Source organism: Ovis canadensis, chromosome 19 (assembly GCF_042477335.2).
Source record: "Ovis canadensis isolate MfBH-ARS-UI-01 breed Bighorn chromosome 19, ARS-UI_OviCan_v2, whole genome shotgun sequence".
Lineage (NCBI taxonomy): Eukaryota > Metazoa > Chordata > Mammalia > Artiodactyla > Bovidae > Ovis > Ovis canadensis.
In genome coordinates, this window is record NC_091263.1 from 27,270,597 (window position 1) to 27,290,015 (window position 19,419).

Genomic DNA, 19,419 nt, shown 5'->3' on the forward strand with positions numbered 1-19,419 from the left:
CCAGACTTCAAACCTACTGTATAATTAACAATCTAGCTACTGGTTATTTCTTTACAGTCGTTTAATACCTAGGGCTTCAAATTTTCAAAATGATCGCCCTCATTCTGTAACTCCTTTTTGAACCATAGAATGTATTTTAATTCTTTCTAATGGCTGCATGGTATTGGGGGGAAAATATATTAATAATTGCTATCACAATTTTTTTTTCTACGAAAAAAATTCTCATGCGTTCCATCCGTGTAGTCTTCATTTTATTTTTTAAACGGGAAACTTCCCATTAACAGAACTCTTTAAAAATCTGAATTAGACACTGCTAATTTATCCTCCAAAAACCGCAAAGTAACTTCTCCAGTTTTTGTTCATCCAACAGAGGTTTGTTCAGTGCTTTCCCACGAAAGAAAAATGCAGTTTAAATAAGGAACCCGCTCAAGCGCATGGGTACAGAAAGCTGGGTGAGAGCACCAATCCCAGAGGGCAGAGCGCCAATCCCTTGCCGGCCTTTCCGGACCGCAACGCTCTTCGAAACCTCAGTGTCGCAATCAACCCTCCAACTTCCGCCATTCGCTAGGGTCCGCGCTAGCCCCGTAGTCCGTCTTCCGGAGGAAGGCCCGCCCCCAGGATGCACGCCTTCATCGCGCTTCCGCTGAGCTTTCGTTGTTATTGGCTGGATGCGGACTATATAAGGACGTCATTTCCGCCCGCCCGTCCTTTCGGCGCTACCCAGAGAGGGGTCCATACGGCGTTGTCTTGAGTGAGTTGCTTTTGGGGTACTAGTGGCTCCCAGGGTCAAGAGGACAAGCTTCCTGTTCAGACGAGGTGTGGGGAGGACCTGGGGTGAAAGTTTGCAGACCGAGTGCATTAGTCTCTGATAGGCGCTCTACCGCCCAGACTGGCGGCCTACACGTGACCGGGCCCGGGCCGGGACGTTCCCACTAGGCCTCGGGAGCGGGCAGAGGTTGCGCTCCCTCCGCGGAGGCCCCGGGCCGGGGTGCGGGTGCCCGGGGCTGCAGAGAGAACACCCTACGCTGCGCGCTAGTTTTGACTCAAATCCCGACGCTCGGTTGTTGAATCCCGAGGTTTATGCTCCAGTTTTCTCCATCTACTTGAGTTGGTCTCTTCCTGGTGCGTGGTGTTAAGGTTCTTGACGAGGTTTTTATTACCGGAAAGATCAAACTTCACGTTTCTCTTCTCTCAGTTCAAAATAACTTGGACAAGGAATGTAAAAAAATGTCATAACAGGCTAAGGTGTAGAGAGAAAGAAATTTGGTAACGAACAGACGCGAAAGTGCACTCGGGGAAGAAGGCAGGTGAGGAGCGCACCGAGAGCTTTTCAGACACACACGCACACCCCATTTCACTTTGGTTTCTCCAGTGGGTGGTTTCTATGGGAGGTTTCTTGAGTAGGGGCGAAGTACACTTTGTTGACATTGGATGGGATCTTGATTGCACCTGGTTCTGGAAGGCACCGCACATGCTAAGAGCCATTTTCCTCCAAGAGCGCCCTTCCCAGAGGTTGAAAAGCAGTCACCTGCAGCTAGTATGCTCCTCCAGGCCCTGTGGATTTGTGGGCAGGGGATCCTATTCAGGTGTGAGGAGCTTTAATCAAAATCTATGTAAACGCCATACTTGACACTTCATGGTCACATTAAGTGCAGAAAAAAGGGGGTGGGAGTTGCTTGATTATCTGCGTTTGAGATTATCCTTGATCTGGCCTTTTCTCATTTTAAGGAAAACTATTAATTTTAGAAGGAATGCTGAAGGTACCACCTTCAATCTGCTTGAAAATAGGCCTATTTACATCACCGTTGGTCACCTCCTGAATATTCTCAGACATGGCTGCTGTTTCACATCTAACTCCTCTGTACCTTGAGTATTAAAAAGTCTCACTGTTTTCCATTTAGTTACCTGGGTTTTTTGTCTGTCTGCACACCACTCTTTCAGCAGGATTTGATTTTCCAAGGTGTTGCATAGGTCTGTTAATGTTCTGTCCTATCCACTAGACTGACCCCGCTGCCTGACACTGTAAGAGGTGTGGTCTGTGGTTGAGATTTAAACATCAAGTCACCTGACTCCAAAGAGTAGAATGTACCATCCCGTTTGAGTCCCTGGAGTTTAAAGGACTTTGGATAACTATTGTTTTTCAGATTCCCATCGTAACTTAAAGGGAAGCTTTCACAATGTCCGGAGCCCTTGATGTCCTGCAAATGAAGGAGGAGGATGTCCTCAAATTCCTTGCAGCAGGAACCCACTTAGGTGGCACCAACCTTGACTTCCAAATGGAACAGTACATCTACAAAAGGAAAAGTGATGGTCAGTCATTGCTTTAGTGCTCTTTGCTTGGTCATTCCAGCTATAAGAACAAGTTTTGACACTACTATTCTGGTACTGAGTTAAAGTGCTTTGTGAAATGTGAGCCTTAGAGGGCTCTCACTAAGTAACTGAGGAAAGTTGATCTTTAGATTGGTAAGAAGCTTTAAAAGTATTAAGTGTTCTGGTTGTTTTTAAAGGAACAATTCTGGACTCCAGTGGAAGAGTAGAAACTGGTAGGTTATGTGTCGTGGGTTGGGCCTTGAATAAGCACAATGTAAAGATAAGGAGAAAGTTTAATAGCTAATAGCTTGAAGTGAAGTCGCTCAGTCATGTCCGACTCTCTGCAACCCCATGGACTGTAGCCTATCATACTTCTCCATCCATGGGATTTTCCAGGCAAGAGTACTGGAGTGGGTTACCATTTTCTTCTCCAGAAGATCTTTCCAACCCAGGGACTGAACCTGGGTCTCCCGCATTGCAGGCGGATGCTTTACCACAGCCTAGTTTCTAATAATTTATCTCCCAGAGTGCCTTATAATTTGTAGCTACCAATACAGGTTTGTAAAGCTGATTCCTGAATTGGGAACAAGCATTTTGGTTTTCATTTATGTATCAGGAAAAGTAAGGTAGCTTTTGATGAGACTGGAATGCATTAAGTTGTTCTGCTGAGATAGAAGTACGGAAGGATTTACACCTGTTGAGTGGCGAGGTTTAAGGGAGTTCGAGGTAAATAATGGTAGGCCGCAAATAAGAGCTTCTTGGATTCTGCATGGAAGGCTTGAGAGTGGTTAACACAGGAGGATAGGAAATGAAAAGATGCATTTTGCACATTATTAAAGCTCAGAGTGGAGGCCAGTCTTGGCCAATGAACTGCTGAGTGTCGGAAGTGTGCTATATTAATGGCAGGATTTTCGCTAACACCAGTAGAGCTTGCCTCTATGACTGGAGTTTGATAGTACTCGCTGCCACATGACTTCATGTTTTTAGAAGAATATTACCTTATAAAGCTGGGTTCGCTCTCAAGAAAACCTTGTGTCCCCTAGGCATCTACATCATAAACCTGAAGAGGACCTGGGAGAAGCTGCTGTTGGCCGCTCGGGCCATTGTCGCCATTGAGAACCCGGCGGACGTCAGTGTCATCTCCTCCAGGAACACTGGCCAGGTTTGTGGCTCAGTATGCTTGGCTTTTGCTGCAAAGCCTACCAGTGTTTTGAGATGCATAGAAAAGCAGTAACAAACCCCAGAATTTATTTAAAAAACACTTGAAACTGGGCTGAGACCGAGGAATTCCCAAAATTAAAGATTGTCGCCATATTTATCACTTCACATCTGACACTGTTAAAATTCGTGTTGTATCATTGTGTATTTTCTTGAGCCGCTGAATTTCAGGAAAGGGAAAAGTGGCTCACTGCCATTTTCAGCAGTGAGCTTTGAAGGTTTAAAATGAAATATTGGACTTGCCTGGTGGTCCAGTGGTGAGAATCTGCCTGGTAATGCAGGGGACATGGCTTCAATCCTTGGTCTTGGAAGATTCCACATGCCCCAGGGCAGTAAGCCCACACACCACCAAGTACTGAAGCCCCCACCCTCTAGGGTCTCTGCTCTGCAGCAGGCGAAGCCACCACAAATAGAGAAAGCCCATGCACACCAAGGGAGACACTGCACCCAAAATTTAATTACATTCAGGTTTTGTTTCTTTAAAAAAAAACTGAAATACTGAGTTAAAAAGTTAGAACTAAATGCCAGTTTTTCAGGAAGGGCTTCTGTTGATAGGATACCACCACACACTGTCACATCAGCAAGAGTAAGACTATTTGCCAGATTAAGTGAGTAAAAATAGCTTCATAAACACTGTCTTTTTTCCGCTCCATTTTTTGAAGCTTGCTCTAGGGCACCACTCCGTTCCCACTGATACCTGCAGTCTTTTCTCCACACCCCGTCCAGTGGTGCTTGTGCACATTTTGATGATGGCCATCTTGAATAGAACCAGCTTCTCAGTATGAGGGGAGTTTACTAGTTGCTATTGGCAAGCTGAAATTCTGCCTTAAATTTATTTTCAGTTACCCACCTCAGACATTTGCTGATGGCAGGTGTCTATTTACATCCCTGCAGGCTCTTGAAGGCTTAGTGCCCATGGCCATGGTTTGAAAGTTGCTATTGTTGGAAACGGCCACAAGGTGGCAGGGTTTCTCTGCTCAAGTTGGTTTACTGGAGGCAGCCACAGCCTTACTGTAACTCCTATTCCTGGGTTCAGCGTTAAAAGTGAAAGATGCCAGAAGAAACGCTCAAAAGCTTGTCTGTTGTTACTTTTATTTTTATTGGAGTCGGGTGGATTTACACTTTGGTGTTGGGTGTAGGTGTACAGCAGCATCTTGTCCAGTAACCATATATGCTTGCCTCTGCAGTTCTCTTCCCATATAGGGGATAAGAGCGTTGGGTAGAGCTCCTGTGCTGTTCAGGAGGTTGTTGACGAATTTAGCATGTGATTCCACCTGTAAGTCATATAATGGCCTTTTGAGTCTCTGACTCAGTTTACTTAGTATGATCCTTACTAGTTTCATCCCTGCTTGCTGCCAACGGCATTTATCGAACTCGCCTTTTCTGGCTGTGTAATATTCCGTTGTCCCTAGCTACCGTTTTTTCTTTACCGATTCTTGTGTGGATGGGCATATTGGCTTCTTGCCTCTTTGGGCTCCATGTGTCTTTGTGAATTCTGGTTTCTTCCTGGTAGACACCCAAGAGTGGGTAGCTCCGTTTGTATATTATTAAAGAACCCCATTGTGGCTGTTTCCAATTTACATTCCCACCGGTAGAATAGAATGAGTATTTTCTTCACACCCTGTCCAGCGTTTATTGTTGGTAGATGTTTTAGTGATGGCTGTTCTGACTGGTGCTGTCTTGATTCCTTGGCTTCCCTGGTGGCTCAGATGATAAAGAATCTTCATGCAGTGTAGCATACTCGGGTTAAATCCCTGGGTGGGGAAGATCTGAAGAAGGGTATGGCTCCCTACTCCAGTATTTTTGGCCTGGAGAATTCTATGGACAGTGGAGCCTGGTGGGCTACAGGCCATGCGGTCCCAAAGAATCAGACACAACTGAGTGACTTAAAAGGTGTTTTGGGCTGATGCTTCAGTGTAGTTTTGATTTGCACATCTCTAGAAATGAGCATACCGAGCCGCTTTCCGTGTGCTGCTTCTGAATGCAGTGTGAGGGAGATTTACCCATCAAAATTGGCATTCTGCATGATTCCTCCTCCCGCCTATTAATTGCCCCAGGCATTTCCTGATGACATGTCATTTACAGCCCTGAAGGCACTGTGACTGTTAAGCACCTGGGGCCCTGGTTTGTGGGTTACTGTTGCCCAACACGGCCACAAGGTGACAGGATTTCTACTGTTCCTGGGTTGAAAATGAAACTGGTAGTTGCCAGAATGAGCACCCAAAGCCTTATGTCTTTATTTTTCTAACGTAATTTTTATTCTTTATTGGAATAAAGTTTTTCTTAGTAACTTTATTTAAATGTTTTTTACCTTATTTTTAAAACAAAAATAGTGATCAGTGATAAGAGGTGCTATTCACAAAGAGGATAGACATCAGAAACTATTAGAAGCCTAACAACAAAGAAAGCAAAACTAAAAAAAAAGGGGGGGGGATAAACATATAGTGAAACATTAACATTTCTCTGAGAATATTTTATCAAGTGCAGAAAAAAACAATTGGAGCAACTTGAATTATGTCATTAATTAGAATAGATTTATATTATAGTAATTTTATATCCTAAGATTTATTTAAAATTTTGTATTTTGCATGTTGCTATCAGATATCCACAGAACATTTGGAAAAACTGGCTAAAAGATAAACATTACTAAGTTTCAGAAGTAGAATTTATTTTTGTGTTTCAGTTATTCATACACACATTTTTTCAAATTGTTTTCCATAATAGGTTATTAGAAGATACTGACTTGAGTTCTCTGTGCTATACAGTAAGCCTTTGTTGCTTCTTGCATATCTATTTTCTAAGTCAAGTGGAATCAAAATGTCATACGTTTTAGTTAAATTCATAAGTCTTCTAAAATATATATGTTATGCATATTATTTATATTATACAAAAGCTTTACTACTATGTTTCATAAATGCTTGAGAAAGATCATTAAGCTAAAAAGAGATGGAGAAATTGGAAGGGAGCACTGAATATGAAATGGAAAAAGTGAAACAAACTGGATAATAGTAAGAGATCCTTACATATAGTCCAGTTGTTTTTAAACATTAGAAACATATCTGGAGCACTGGCAAACAAAAAGCAATACCTGGGCATTTGTACTCAAAATAATTCTGATTTGCATCTGGATTTTAAGAAGTGATTACAGGTTTTTCCATCAAATGGTAGTTTTGGTGGTATAGAATTCTGTTATTTTTCTGTTGGCTAGTCATGATAGAATGGTATTGAGTAATAGCTACATAATTGCAGTAGTGAAAGATGTTTATCAGTTTTCACAATCAAAAAAGATAATTACAATTATAAGCCATAATGGGAATATGATTAACTTAATATAAAATGATTACATGCAGTTTTGGGGGGGTTCAAGCAGAGTGATGTGGTAAGTGGAAGTGGGTTCATGTGTGTGTTTTCATCCAGCTGGCCGATCTGTGTCTTCTGGTGCATTTAATCCATTTACATTTCAGGTAATGTATGATCCTGTTACTGTTTGAATTGTTTCAGGTTTATTTTCTGTAGTTCTTTCCTTCTCCTGTTTCCTGTCTGGAGAAGTTCCTTTAGCATTTGTTGTAAAGCTGGTTTGGAGGTGCTGAATTCACTTTAACTTTCTGCTTGTCTGGAGAGCTTTTGGTTTCTCTATCAAATCTGAGGGAGAGTCTTGCTGGGTAGAGTATTCTTGGTTGTAGGTTCTTCCCTCGTCACTTCAGATATGTCATGCCGTTCCCTGCTGGCTTGCCGTCTCTGCTGAGAAATCAGGTGGTGGTCTGGTGGGAGTTCCCTTGCCACGTTGGTGGTGGTTTTTCCCCTTGTTGATTTTATCTTCTCTGTGTTTAAGGTTTGCCAGTTTGATTACTGTGTGTCCTTGCGCGTTCCTCCTTGGGTTTATCCTACCTGGGACTCTGCTTCCTGGGTTTGACTGACTATTTACTTTTCCATTTTAGGGAAGTTTTCAGCTATTGTCTCTTGAAATATTTCCTCAGGTCCTTTCTCTCTTCTTCGGGGCCTCTGTAATGGGAAGTTGGTGTGTTTAATGTTGGCCCATAGGTCGCTTAGGCTGTCTTCCTTTCTGTGCAGCCTTTTTTCCTCCCGCATTCTGTTCTGTGGCAGTGATCTCCCCTGACCCCTTCTTTCGCCTCTGCTGCTGATTACTGCCAGTGTATTTGTCTGTCTGTATTAGGTCTTTGGTAAACAGTTCTTGCATCTTTTTAACATTTGCTTCCATTCTTTTCCCAAGATCCTGCATCTGCACTATCGTTTTGAATTCTTTTTCTGGAAAGTTGCCTGTCTCCGGTTCGTGTACTTGTTTTTCTGGGGCTTTATGCTGTCTCTTCATCTGGGACATAGCCTGCTTTTCCATGCTGACTGACTTTCTGTAATGTGGTTTGTTTTCGTCGCTGTGGGCCTGTGCTTGATTCTCTGTCTGGCCTCTGATGGAGGAGGCTGTGACTTCTGTAGACTTGTGGTGGCAGGGCTCTGGTCAGTAAAGTTTTAATCCAGTTATCTGCTGATGGGGTCTCCCAGGGATTGCGCTCCCTCCCTGGTAGTTTTTTGGCCTGAGAACACCCAGCCTTGGGTTGCAGACTCTGGTCAGGTTAGTGGCGACCTCCGAGAGGCTTTACATCAAAAAAGGACCTTGCCAGGCTGGTGCCCCCATCCCTGTGAGCCTCTGTGGGCCCACACCTCCACAGGAGGCCCTCCAATGAGGGCCAGCAGTTCTGGTTCCGTCTGCTGTGGGGTCGCTGCACCTCTCCCCTGAGTCATAGTGCACGCAAGGTTTTGTTTCTGCCCTCCAAGACTGTGGGAGTCCTAGAATCAAACCCCACTGGTCTGCAAGGTCAGAGGCCCTGGGGGTTGCCTGTCCCTTTGTTGGATACCCAGCTGGGAAGCCAGATGTGAGGTTCAGAACCTTTGCAACAGTGGGAGAACTTTGGTATTAATTGTTCTCTAGTCTGAGTCACCCACCCAGCTGGTGTGGGGTTTGGTTTTATCGTGATTGTGCCCCTCCTACCATCTACCATCTCGCTGCGGCTTCTTTGTCTTTGGATGTGGGGTATCTTTTTGGTGGGCTCCAGCATCCTCCTGTTGCTGGTTCCGCAACAGCTAGTTGTGTGCTCTTGCAAGAGGAGGTGAGTGCACGTCTTTCTACTCCGCTGTCTTGAACCATGAAGTCAAGTTGATTGGCAATGCAGTGTTTGTTGTAGGTGTTGTATTAGTGTGAATCTGTTAATCCCAAACTCCTAATTGTCCTTTCCCCGATGGTAAGCATAAGTTTGGCTTTTAGTTCTGCGAGGGAGTTTGTCCCTGCTACCAACTTTGTGACTCCACCTATAAGTCATTGTAACAGCAGGATGAGCACAGCCCTTCGCAGGCAGCTATTGGTGGGTACCTCGGGCCCCGCCCACAAGCAGCTGTCAATGGGGGACCATTAGGGAAGCAGTTCAGCCAAGGGTCAGTAGTGTGGTCATTGTGTGGACCATGAGGCAGATTCAGGCCTTGTTATAGAGCCCCTCTGACTCACCCAGCCTTGGGCCGGCAAGTGAGTGGGAGGGCCCAGGGGACAGACTGGGGACTACATCCTGCAGGGCTCCAGAGCCTTCACTAAGGCCCTCCACCAGCTTTGGGCCTGGCCCTGAGGCAGCGGTGACCTCTCCCTCCTGCCTGTTTCTGTGACCTAACGGCAGTGGCCCCTGCCTGGGCTGCGGTCTGTGGCACCTAGACCTCCCTCAGCTTTGGCGTGGCCTGAGGACACCGAGGGCCAGTTGGATCAGGTGCCTGGCTCCCTCAGGGATGGCAGCTGGGGGATGTGGAGACCTGGCCCTGAGGGAGCTGCCAGCTGGGATCTGCCGCCTCTTAGCCAGGGCTGGGGCCTGGCCCTTTCTTGTCAAGACAAAGAATAACGCTCATTTGGTAAAGATTTACAGGAACATTGTTAGCTGAACGAGACCAGACCTCAAAAACAAAGGATCTGACATCAAGAAGTTTGCAACAACTAACCACACCCCTCCCTCACTTTTGCTTTTGCTGAAAGCCTTCAGTAACTTTAGGTGTTCTCAGGGCATGCGCCATCCATCTCCTTGTATGAACCTATAATAAACCTTTCTCTGTTCCAAACTAATGATTAGTATGAGTGGTCTCACTTGGTGTCGGGCGAACAGGCTTGTGATTCAGTAACAAGATGATGTTGGCCTTTGGTGTCTGATTCGTTCATTTAGTATGATCCTCACTAGGTTCATCCAGGCTTGCTGCCAGGGGCATTTATTAAAATCTCGTTTCTGGCTGAGCAGTAAATATTCCATTGTCCCTGGCTGCCATTTCTTTCTCCGTTCCCGTTCTGCTGTGGGTGGCATTTCGGCTGCTTCCCTCTTGCGGCTTGTGTAAATAGCACCGCAGTGAACTCGGGGGTGCATGTGTCTTTGAATTCTGGTTTCTTTCTGGTAAGACACCCAGGAGTGGGGTGGCAGGGTCTTAGGGCAGCTCTGTTTCTGCTTTACTAAGGAACCCTTGGTTTACAATCCCACAAACTTGAATCCACACCCTGTCCAGCATTTGTTGTTTCTAGATGTAGGTGCTGGCCATTCTGACTGGTGCTAACCCATTTCTCAGTGTCGCTTTGATTTGCATGTCTCTACAAATTAGCAGTGTTGAGCCTCTTTTTGTGTGTTTATTTTAAACACAGTGTGAGCGAGATTAAACTGTTGAAATTGGCTTCTTGAGACTCTGCTGCTTTTTTTCCCCAATTACTCACCCCAGACATTTCCTGATGGCAGGTGTCATTTACAGCCCTGCAGGGCCTGTGAATACTAAGTACCCAGGGCCTGGTTTCAAGGTTGCTATTGGCCTGAAATGGCCACATGGGGGCAGGATTTTGTGAAAGTGCCAGAAGCAGCACTCCAAATCTCCTTTCACACTACAGCTTGTTTTTTATTTTCCAAGTTTTTGTTTGTTTGTAATGCTTGTGTGTTCATTTGCTTGGTTGCATTGCCCTGGTTCTCAGTTGCAATCCCCAGGGTCTTTGCCCCTTGTGGCACCGTGGGGTATCTTAGATGTAGCATGTGGGACCCAGTCCCTTGACCAGGGAGGTTTCTGAGTTTCATTTTTATTGGAATAAAAGTTGGTTTCCAACGCTGTGCTTGTTGTAGGTGTACAAGGTCGTGTCCAGTTATGTGTGTGTCACCATCTTCAGACCTGTTTCCATGGGATTAACATATGTACTGATTTACATGAAACCGGTAGGCACTGAGGCCGGCTGTTTAGCCTGGGGAGCCCTCCCTGTGCTGCACGGTAGGTCTCGTTGCCTATCAGTTTTGTATACATTGGTGTGTATGTGTTAACCCCAAACTGGCTTTGGTCCTAGGCCTCGGCTGCAGATCCAGTCCCCCTGGGTTGCGGCAGCCTGGTGGTGTCTGCCGCTGGGCTCAGGAGGCCAAGGTTGCCCTGGAGCTAGTGAGTGAAGGCAGAGGCTGCCCTTCTCTGCCGCTGAGCAGCAGCACTCGTCTGCAGCGGGGCTGCGCTCCTGCCCCTTGAGAGTGTGTTTTGCCCCCACCCCCACCAGTCTTCTGGCCTGGTAGCCTCTGAGGCAGCACTCGGCCCTCGCCTGGCCTAGCGGACACACGCCTCGGGCTGCAGTGTGCAGCGCAGCGGCACAGGCCGTCCGTGCGGGTCTCTGTCCTGCCAGCACAAACCAGTCATCTTTGTACTGAGCTTCGGAACCTCCCTTTTTGTTCCAGTTAATATCCCTGCCAGTGAGGGAATGTTCCAGGGTAGCGGGAAACGTTTCCTCTTTTTCAGCTACCTCCCAAGAGGACTACTGGGAGTCTGCCCCACCTCCTCTTTTTTGCCTCCTTCAGCCCTGTTCTGTGGAGCTCTTGCCTGCCCTTTGAGTTGTTCCTAGGTGTTGTATGTGCAAATGCACATTTATATATACATACAAACACATAACAGTGTTGGTGGAAGGGGGTGAATTCTTCTCAATTCTCATTTTACTCAATTGTCCTGATTAGGCCTCCTTGCAAGAGGTGTTTTAACTGGGCTTTATTCTCCTTGTGGCTGGCTTAATCACTTGAATTCTTTGGTGAGACACATGGTTGATGGTTTTAATTACTGCTGTAGAATGAGCCCAGTGACCAGTCTGTGCTTCATCAGGGAAAATTTACTACCTAGATTACAGAAGTGCTCTGCTGGTGAGGTTCTACATGGTGTGTTTGCATCTTTTGTCATTTTTTTAGTCTTAGGAGGAACTTGGACATACAGGAGTCACTAGCCCGTTACTCGTAAGTGGTACTTGAACCAGGCTGATATGCCTTGGAACCAGCAGAAGTGAGGGTGTAGTGAGCATCAGCTAACCCGAGGGAAGAGCATCCCCAGCAGAGGGCCTGGGTGTGGGATCATGCTTAGCGTGTTTTTGTTCTGATTCTCTGTTTCCAGGCAATAAGTAGAAGATGGAGAGCAATCTGCCTACAATGCAGGAGGCCCGGGGTTGATCCCTGGGTCAGGAAGATCCCCGGGAGAAGGGGATGGCAACTCACGCAGTATTCTTGCCTGGAGAATGCCACAGACAGGAGCATAACAGGCTATAGGCCATAGGGTTGCAAAGAGGCACAACACTTTGACTTTTCATAGGACGATAAAATGCTAGCTGTTTTGAGGAAGGCTTTGGGGGAGTTTCCTGCTAGATAGCTTGCTTGGTGACATTGCGAAACTTGGCGGTGGTCCGTATATCATTGCAGGGCTCCTGCGGCACCGTCTCTGGGACACTTGCTAACCCTTTGTTGCTGCTTCCAGCGAGCTGTGCTGAAGTTTGCTGCTGCCACTGGAGCCACTCCTATCGCTGGCCGCTTCACTCCGGGAACCTTCACTAACCAGATCCAGGCCGCCTTCAGGGAGCCGAGGCTTCTGGTGGTCACCGATCCCAGGGCTGACCACCAGCCCCTCACGGAAGCCTCCTACGTTAACCTGCCAACCATTGCCCTGTGCAACACGGACTCTCCTCTGCGCTACGTGGACATCGCCATCCCGTGCAACAACAAGGTAACCATCCATGACTGAACTGGCGCCGGACCGTCTGTGTCCCACCCGCGGGCCGCCTTCCTCTGCACATTGTTAGAGCTTGGAGTTGAGGCCACTGGCCGGTGAACTCACAAGTGTAGGTAGTGTGCTACACGAGGGGCAAGTTTTTCGCTAACACCACAAGGGTCTCTGGCCCAATGAGTGGAGTTGGATAGTAATACTTGCTACAAAAGTATGATTTTAAGGAGAGATGAAAATATTTTTAAAATAGCCTGTTTTTTTTCTCTTCAATATTCCTAACTCTTTTCTTAATCATGTATCGTGCTCTGAGATCCTAAAAAGGTGGGTTACCTGTGGTTCAAATTGGTGTTTGTCACTGATCTCAAACCTGGCTACGCATAAGAACGGGGCAGAGGTTTTCTTTTATTTCTACCAGTATTCAGGCACTGACCCCATTTTGTTCGGTAGAGTGGAGTCTTAATTAAACACCATGATTTCGTTGGCAGACAAGATTAAGAACCAGAGATAGAGAACAATCTTGGTGCAATCTTTGGGTTTTGTTTTAATTGGAGTACAGTTTTAAGTGTTGTATTGGTTTCTGCTGTACTAAACACTTTCAAATTAACAGTCTGCTGACATGGTACCAAGGGACCTAGACGATGAGGGGACAGGTCGGGTGGAGTGGGGGTGCGTATTACTGTTTGGGGGTTGCCGAGGGTCGCTTGAACCTGGTGCTCTTGCAGGGGGCGCACTCAGTGGGCCTGATGTGGTGGATGCTCGCCCGGGAAGTCCTGCGCATGCGCGGCACCATCTCCCGAGAACACCCGTGGGAGGTCATGCCGGACCTCTACTTCTACAGGGACCCCGAGGAGGTGAGCTCCGTCCACAGAGGCGTGTTGGCACTCACATAAGTACATACTGGGTACTTCTTACTGCCAAGAACAGAAATTAATCTGTCAATGCATATGAACTAAAAGCTATTCTCCTAAACTAGATTGAAAAGGAAGAGCAGGCAGCAGCCGAGAAGGCTGTGACCAAGGAGGAGTTTCAGGGCGAATGGACCGCTCCAGCTCCAGAGTTCACGGCTGCCCAGCCTGAGGTGGCAGACTGGTCTGAAGGCGTGCAGGTGCCTTCCGTGCCCATTCAGCAGTTCCCCGCTGGTACGTATCAGGATCCAAGGGCATCCAGCTGGTGGTTTAGAACTGCTCTTCTCAGTCTGACATATCTGTAGGAATAAAAGCAGATTGGTGCAGTGGGGTTACAAAAGTAACTGGGGATGTGGCTGATGGCCTTCTTGTATTTTCTCAACAGAAGACTGGAGTGCTCAGCCTTCCACTGAAGACTGGTCTGCAGCCCCCACTGCCCAGGCCACGGAATGGGTAGGAACCACCACCGAGTGGTCGTAAGCTCTTCTTCCAAACACTTGTAGAACTTGCACCAAAATGGAAATCTGGTTGATGGAAATAAACTGTTTCTAAAAATTGTGTTCATTTATTTCCGTCTATGGGACAGACACACCTGGTATGAAAGCCTTGCCCAGCCTAGTGTGTGGCTTTGGGGGCAAGAGATGTTTCTGGGCCTAGGTGTCCTCAGCAGAGGATAATATTCACGGGGCTGATTCAGAGCAGCTGGTCCCAAGGCTGGGCATGAGGCCAGTGCTCATTCTATCCCTTTGTCGTTCCTTGGCATATAATTTTAAAATAGTTTCAAATATGTCATGCATGTAGTTGATCTAATAGACATACCTTTGTATTCTTGGAGAACGAAGGTCAAGTTAAAGCCCTCTGAAGCCAACTGAATAGGTTACCAAGTAGAAGGTGTCGAGATTGGGAAACTGGATTCTCACTGCTGGTTCCTGAAGTCCTGAGCTCTGCTCCTGTCATCCTCTGAAAAAGGTAAAAGTGATTGAATCAATCAAAATGCTGCCGTTTGCTTTGAGCAGCGTATAAATGGCATGTTTGCTGCGGCTCTCTTGTTTCCATGTTTCGGCCATTACCAGCAGTGCTGCTCTGAGCACTGTTTACAGATCCTGGTGCACCACCAAAAAAGTCCTCTTGAGAGCAGCCACAGGCTTTAGCACTTGCTATAGAAAGCACTGTCCTTCCTTCACAGCTTGAAACTGCTGCCTCAGAAATGCAGGGTTTGATTTGGCCTCCCCTACATTCTTGGGGATGTTTTCAATTAGTCTTTCACAGTTAGGGATTCTATTAGATCCCTAATTTAAATAACACAGACAAGCAGTGGTGAGTGGCACTGTGGCTGTGGTGGTTCTGACCCTGCCCAAGCAAGCCACACTTTCTGCACAAGGCAAGGGCTATATTACCAGATTATATCCATGAAAAATATGTTGCAAAGCTGCATACCAAACAGCCCATTTGCTATTGGAGAACCCTCTGAACACCTACCTGTGCTGAGTGCAGCGGGCTTCGCTTAGGAATAACCTGAGAGTTACCCTGTTCTGCCTCTCAAGGTAATTCAGCAATTAGCAAATCTAGCACACCGTTCTTCATTGTATCAGCAGTGAGGATGGAAACATGAAGGTTTGTCTAAAATGCCAGTGTCAGGCTACAGGAGGGAGAGAGAGACTCATTTGGGAGAATCAAGAGTCTAAAAAATCCTCTCAGGGAGGAATCTCACCAACTTGAGCTGGGAGAAGTTCTGGGGACTTGGGACCCTTCATCAGAGGACATGGAGTCCCTTGGAGCATAGGTTGTCTGAAGTAGACACATCCTCTGTCCAGCAGTTCTCGACTTCTGAAAATGGATTGGGGACCAGGAAAGACAGCCTGTTACCATGAAGACGTGTATCCCACTTTGTGCCCATGTCTGCCCTCGCTGGCAGACAGCGGCCTGGGGCACACTCCCTGCCCCGTGTCCAGGCTGCATGCATACCAGTGCAGACAGCCCTCACTGCCGAAGTGGCACTGCCATGCCCCAGCTGGGAGTCCTCTGCTGCCTTCTCAGCACCCTGGTCTCTGCATCTCTTTCTACCAATACCTAATGCCAACCCAAGGATTGTGCACAAGGGCTTCAAGCTGGTGTGATACTTGTTTCAAAATAACTTTGGGGAGATTGTTTGTATTAGTGTTTTCATAGAGAAATCTATTGTAGATAGGTTTTGAAACAATGTCTAAAGGTTAATATTGTAATAGTTGCTTTTGTAATTTAGAAATAAAACATAGCTTACTATAACACAAAGGGCAGAAGAAAAAGACTGTTGGAGAGGAAATTGAACTGGAAGAACACATGAATTGATTCAGAGGGACAGAACTTCGGAATGAGCAGTTAAAATATACACAAACATCTAGTTGGAATTAATACATGGAGGAGGAAAGTCAGCATCAAAGAGAAAGGCTTGAGTATTCTGTATAAGTTCACAAATTGAGAAATTCCAGTGTGTGCCAAATGTAATCAATTTGTTTTTAAAACCTACCCTCACTGTTGACTCATGGAAATAGCCAAACACAAAGTGTTCTAGAACATCACCAAGGAGAAAAAGGACTGGCTGTTTGGTGTCAACAGTGACAGCTAGAACACAACAGAATGAGAAGAAGAAATGGGCAATACAGTTCAGTTATCCAAGAGTTAGGACACTAGCTTTCTTTGAAAAACCAAGGTAAATAGAAACCTCATGCCAGAAGGAAGCTGCTGTCACCAGTGTCCACTCACCCTTCCTTCCTAACAGGTGCCTGGACTGTGCGCTGGGTGTAAGCTGAGAAACTGTTAGATATAATTAATATCTGAGGCATCAGTTTCTCAGCAAAGTCCTGTGAGAAAAAGCAACTTGAGGTAAATCTAGGCAGCCTGTAGCAGAAGTGGAAGAACAGAGTTCTGCTATTCCAAGAGGACATTCTGTCTGAGCTGCAGTGCACTCAGGCAGACGTTTATGTATGACCACGCAGCTATGGGCTGTGCATCTGAAGAGGCAGGCTGAAAGAACACGTTATCCTTGAAAAGCGAACAGAAAAGGGTTGGGTAGGATTAAAGGTGTTTTGCAAATGTACTATGAAGATTTTGGTAACCATACCTTCTATCAAGAACTGTCCACTGGCTGGTCAGCCAACTTTGTGCGTGCTCAGTTGTGTCCAGCTCCCGTGGACAGTAGCCCTCTAGGCTCCTCTGGCTGTGGGATTTTGCAGGCAAGAGTACTGGTGGGTTGCCATGCCTTCCTCCAGGGGATCTTCCTGACACAGAAATTGAACCTGTGCCTGGTATTTCCTGTATTGGCAGGTGGATTCTTTAGCACTAGCGCCACCTGGGAAGCTAAATTGGTACATCATGGCATTATTTAGTAACCATCCCTAACACCCTCTTAAAGTGAAAAGAAAGTGAAAGTCAGTCATGTCTAACTATTTGCAACCCCATGGACTATGGAGTCCATGGAATTCTTCAGGCCAGAATACTGGAGTAGGTAGCTTCTCCCTTCTCCAGGGGGTCAAAAAGAGTTCAGATCATAAGTAGGATCTGAACAGTGGTGGCAATGAACTAGTTCACCACGGAGAAGTTTGCAGAAACACACTTTGGATTACTGTAGGGTAAGTCAGGAGTTTAGGATTAACATACACAAGCCTGGCATGCTACAGTCCATGGGGTGCAAAGAGTTGGACATAATTTAGCAACTGAACAAAAACATTGAATACATATGAAGTTGATGATAACCTGTGTACTGCATAGGGAACTTGACTCAACATTCAACCTGTGTGGGGAGGGAACCTGAGGAGGAAGTGATAATATGTATAAATGCAAGATGGTGTACATATACAACCAACACCATAAAGTGACAACTCCATTTAAAATAAGGAAATAGTAATGAGACAAGGTTTGGGGTCTTGCCTTTCTGCCTAGGAACTGGTCTCTAGAGTAACCAGCTGAGGCTAGGAAGAAATCCTGCCCCCTTGTGGCTGTTTTGGGTAGCAGCGACTTAAAAATCCGTACCCTGGACACTTAATATTCACAGGGCCTCCAGGGCTGTAAATGACACCTGCCCTTTTGATCAGAAAAGTGGAAAAAGAAAAAATTCAAATGGGGCACAGTGTCAGGAAGTCAGTTTTAACAGGGAAGTTTCCCTCTCACTTTTTGCTGCGGCTGCTAAGTCACTTCAGTCCTGTCCGATTCTCTGTGATCCCATAGATGGCAGACCACCAGGCTCCCCCATCCCTGGGATTCTCCAGGCAAGAACGCTGAAGTGGGTCGCCATTTCCTTCTCTAATGCATGAAAGTAAAAAGTGAAAGTGAAGTCACTCAGTTGTGTCCAACTCTTCATGACCCCATGGACTGCAGCCCACCAGGCTCCTCCGTCCATGGGATTTTCCAGGCAAGAGAACTGGAGTGGGGTGCCATCTCACTTTTTAATTTTTATCAAACTATTTTGTATTGGGATATAGCTGATTTACAATGTTACAGTTTCAGGTAAAAGGTGAAGGGACTCAGCCATATTCTCACACATATTCGTGTGTCCATTCTCCCACAAACTCCATTCAGGCTGCAATATAACCCTGAACAGAGTTCCCTGAGCTATACAGTACCTCCTTGTTGGTTATCCATTTCAAATACAGCAATGTATACATGGCCATTCCAAACTGTAACTATCCCTTACCCCCATTCTTCCCCCTCGCAACCATGAGTTCATTTTCTATCCTTGCTTTTAGAAGCAGCATATGAAAAAGGGCTCCACATCAGTAATTATTAATATCAGGGTCATGCAAATCAAAACTGCAACCAGGAATCACCTTGCCAGTTAGAAGGGCCATCATCAGCCTGTCTACAAACAGGACTTCCCTGGTGGTGCAGTAGATAAGGATCCACCTGCCAGTACAGGGGACACGGTATCGATTCCTAGTCCATGAAGATCTATACACTACAGAGCCAACTAATCCTGTACACCACAGCTGAGCCTGCGCTCTAGAGCTTGCAAGCCACACCTACTGAGGCCCGAGGGCCTGTGTGCCACAAGAGAAGTCACAGCAATGAGAAGCCGTGCTCCACAACTAGAGGGCAGCCCCCACTCTGCACCTAGAGCAAAGCCCGTGCACAGCAGTGAAGACCCAGCACAGTCAAAAGAAGCCTGCAAGCAATGAATGCTAGAGAGGACATGGGGAAAAGGAAGGCCACACTGTTTCTGTGAATGTAAACTGTTGACAGTCCACGGAGAACACACTAGAGCTCTAGAAACAGAGCCACCCTGTGATCTATCCATTCCAGTCTTGGGTGTCTACAGGAAGAAAACCAGAATTCAAAAAGACACATGCAACTCACCACTCAGCGCAGCACTAATTTACACAAGGCAAGAGAGGGAAGCAACCACCGTGTCCACAAACAGAAGAATGGTACCTAGACATAACGGAATATTGCTCAGGCAGAAAGGAGAGTGAAATAATGCCCCTGGCAGCACCCTGGATGCATCTAGAGAGGATCACAGTAAGTGAACTGAGGCAAAAAGAAAGACCAGTATCATCAGATACCATTTATAAGTGAGATCTGATCATTGGCTAATGAGCAGTAATGAACTGCTTTACCAAGGAGAAACTCACTTGCAGAATTAAAGCACAAACTTCTGGTTATCCTAGGGGAAAGAATAAATCAGGAGTCTGGGTGTAACATACACAAATACATAAAAAATTGATAAAAAGGACCCCCTGTAGAGCATAGGGAACTACACTCAATAGTTTGTAATAACCTATAAGGGAGAAAATCAGGAAAGGAACAGAAATTTATGTATAACTGAGTGACTGCTATATACCTGAATCTAAATTGATACTGAAACTCTCTCAATGAAAAAACAAAAATTTGCTGGAGGATACTGACTAGAAAGCTAAAGCAAAGGTTCTTGAGGGGAATAGACCCCCTACAGGAAAAAAGTCCCTAGTACGTTTCCTTTTTTTTTTTTTGG

General features: G+C 46.1%; 1 protein-coding gene, 1 long non-coding RNA gene and 2 other non-coding genes across 6 annotated transcripts in view; 3 read left to right on the top strand and 1 right to left on the bottom strand.

Moving 5' to 3' along the window:
• The first annotated feature begins 639 nt into the window (after positions 1–639).
• RPSA (ribosomal protein SA) lies at positions 640–14,012 on the top strand. The gene is made up of 7 exons (XM_069560698.1): positions 640–751; positions 2,145–2,310; positions 3,354–3,472; positions 12,307–12,552; positions 13,275–13,403; positions 13,526–13,691; positions 13,843–14,012. The coding sequence occupies exons 2-7, from the start codon at positions 2,178–2,180 to the stop codon at positions 13,935–13,937; spliced, it is 888 nt and encodes a 295-aa protein (XP_069416799.1). The 5' UTR covers positions 640–751; positions 2,145–2,177; the 3' UTR covers positions 13,938–14,012.
• Positions 3,133–3,283, top strand: LOC138424959 (small nucleolar RNA SNORA62/SNORA6 family). The gene has a single exon (XR_011251050.1). It is a non-coding gene; the product is annotated as a small nucleolar RNA SNORA62/SNORA6 family (small nucleolar RNA).
• LOC138424960 (small nucleolar RNA SNORA62/SNORA6 family) lies at positions 12,614–12,763 on the top strand. Its single transcript, XR_011251051.1, has one exon. It is a non-coding gene; the product is annotated as a small nucleolar RNA SNORA62/SNORA6 family (small nucleolar RNA).
• LOC138424198 (uncharacterized) overlaps positions 13,074–19,419 on the bottom strand; it is a 190,499-nt gene continuing 184,153 nt past the window's right edge. For all 3 annotated transcript variants that reach the window (XR_011250678.1, XR_011250679.1, XR_011250680.1), the window contains 3 exons: positions 16,558–16,793; positions 14,277–14,417; positions 13,074–13,756 (listed from right to left, as the gene is read on the bottom strand). This is a non-coding gene — a long non-coding RNA (uncharacterized lncRNA). The remainder of the gene's footprint in view (positions 13,757–14,276; positions 14,418–16,557; positions 16,794–19,419) is intronic.

Excerpts from the sequence above, each read along its gene's own strand:
- RPSA (XM_069560698.1), top strand. The coding sequence starts at position 2,178 with ATGTCCGGAGCCCTTGATGTCCTGCAAATGAAGGAGGAGGATGTCCTC. Across the intron at positions 2,311-3,353 it reads CTACAAAAGGAAAAGTGATG|GCATCTACATCATAAACCTG; the intron begins GTCAGTCATTGC and ends TGTGTCCCCTAG. Across the intron at positions 3,473-12,306 it reads CCTCCAGGAACACTGGCCAG|CGAGCTGTGCTGAAGTTTGC; the intron begins GTTTGTGGCTCA and ends TGCTGCTTCCAG.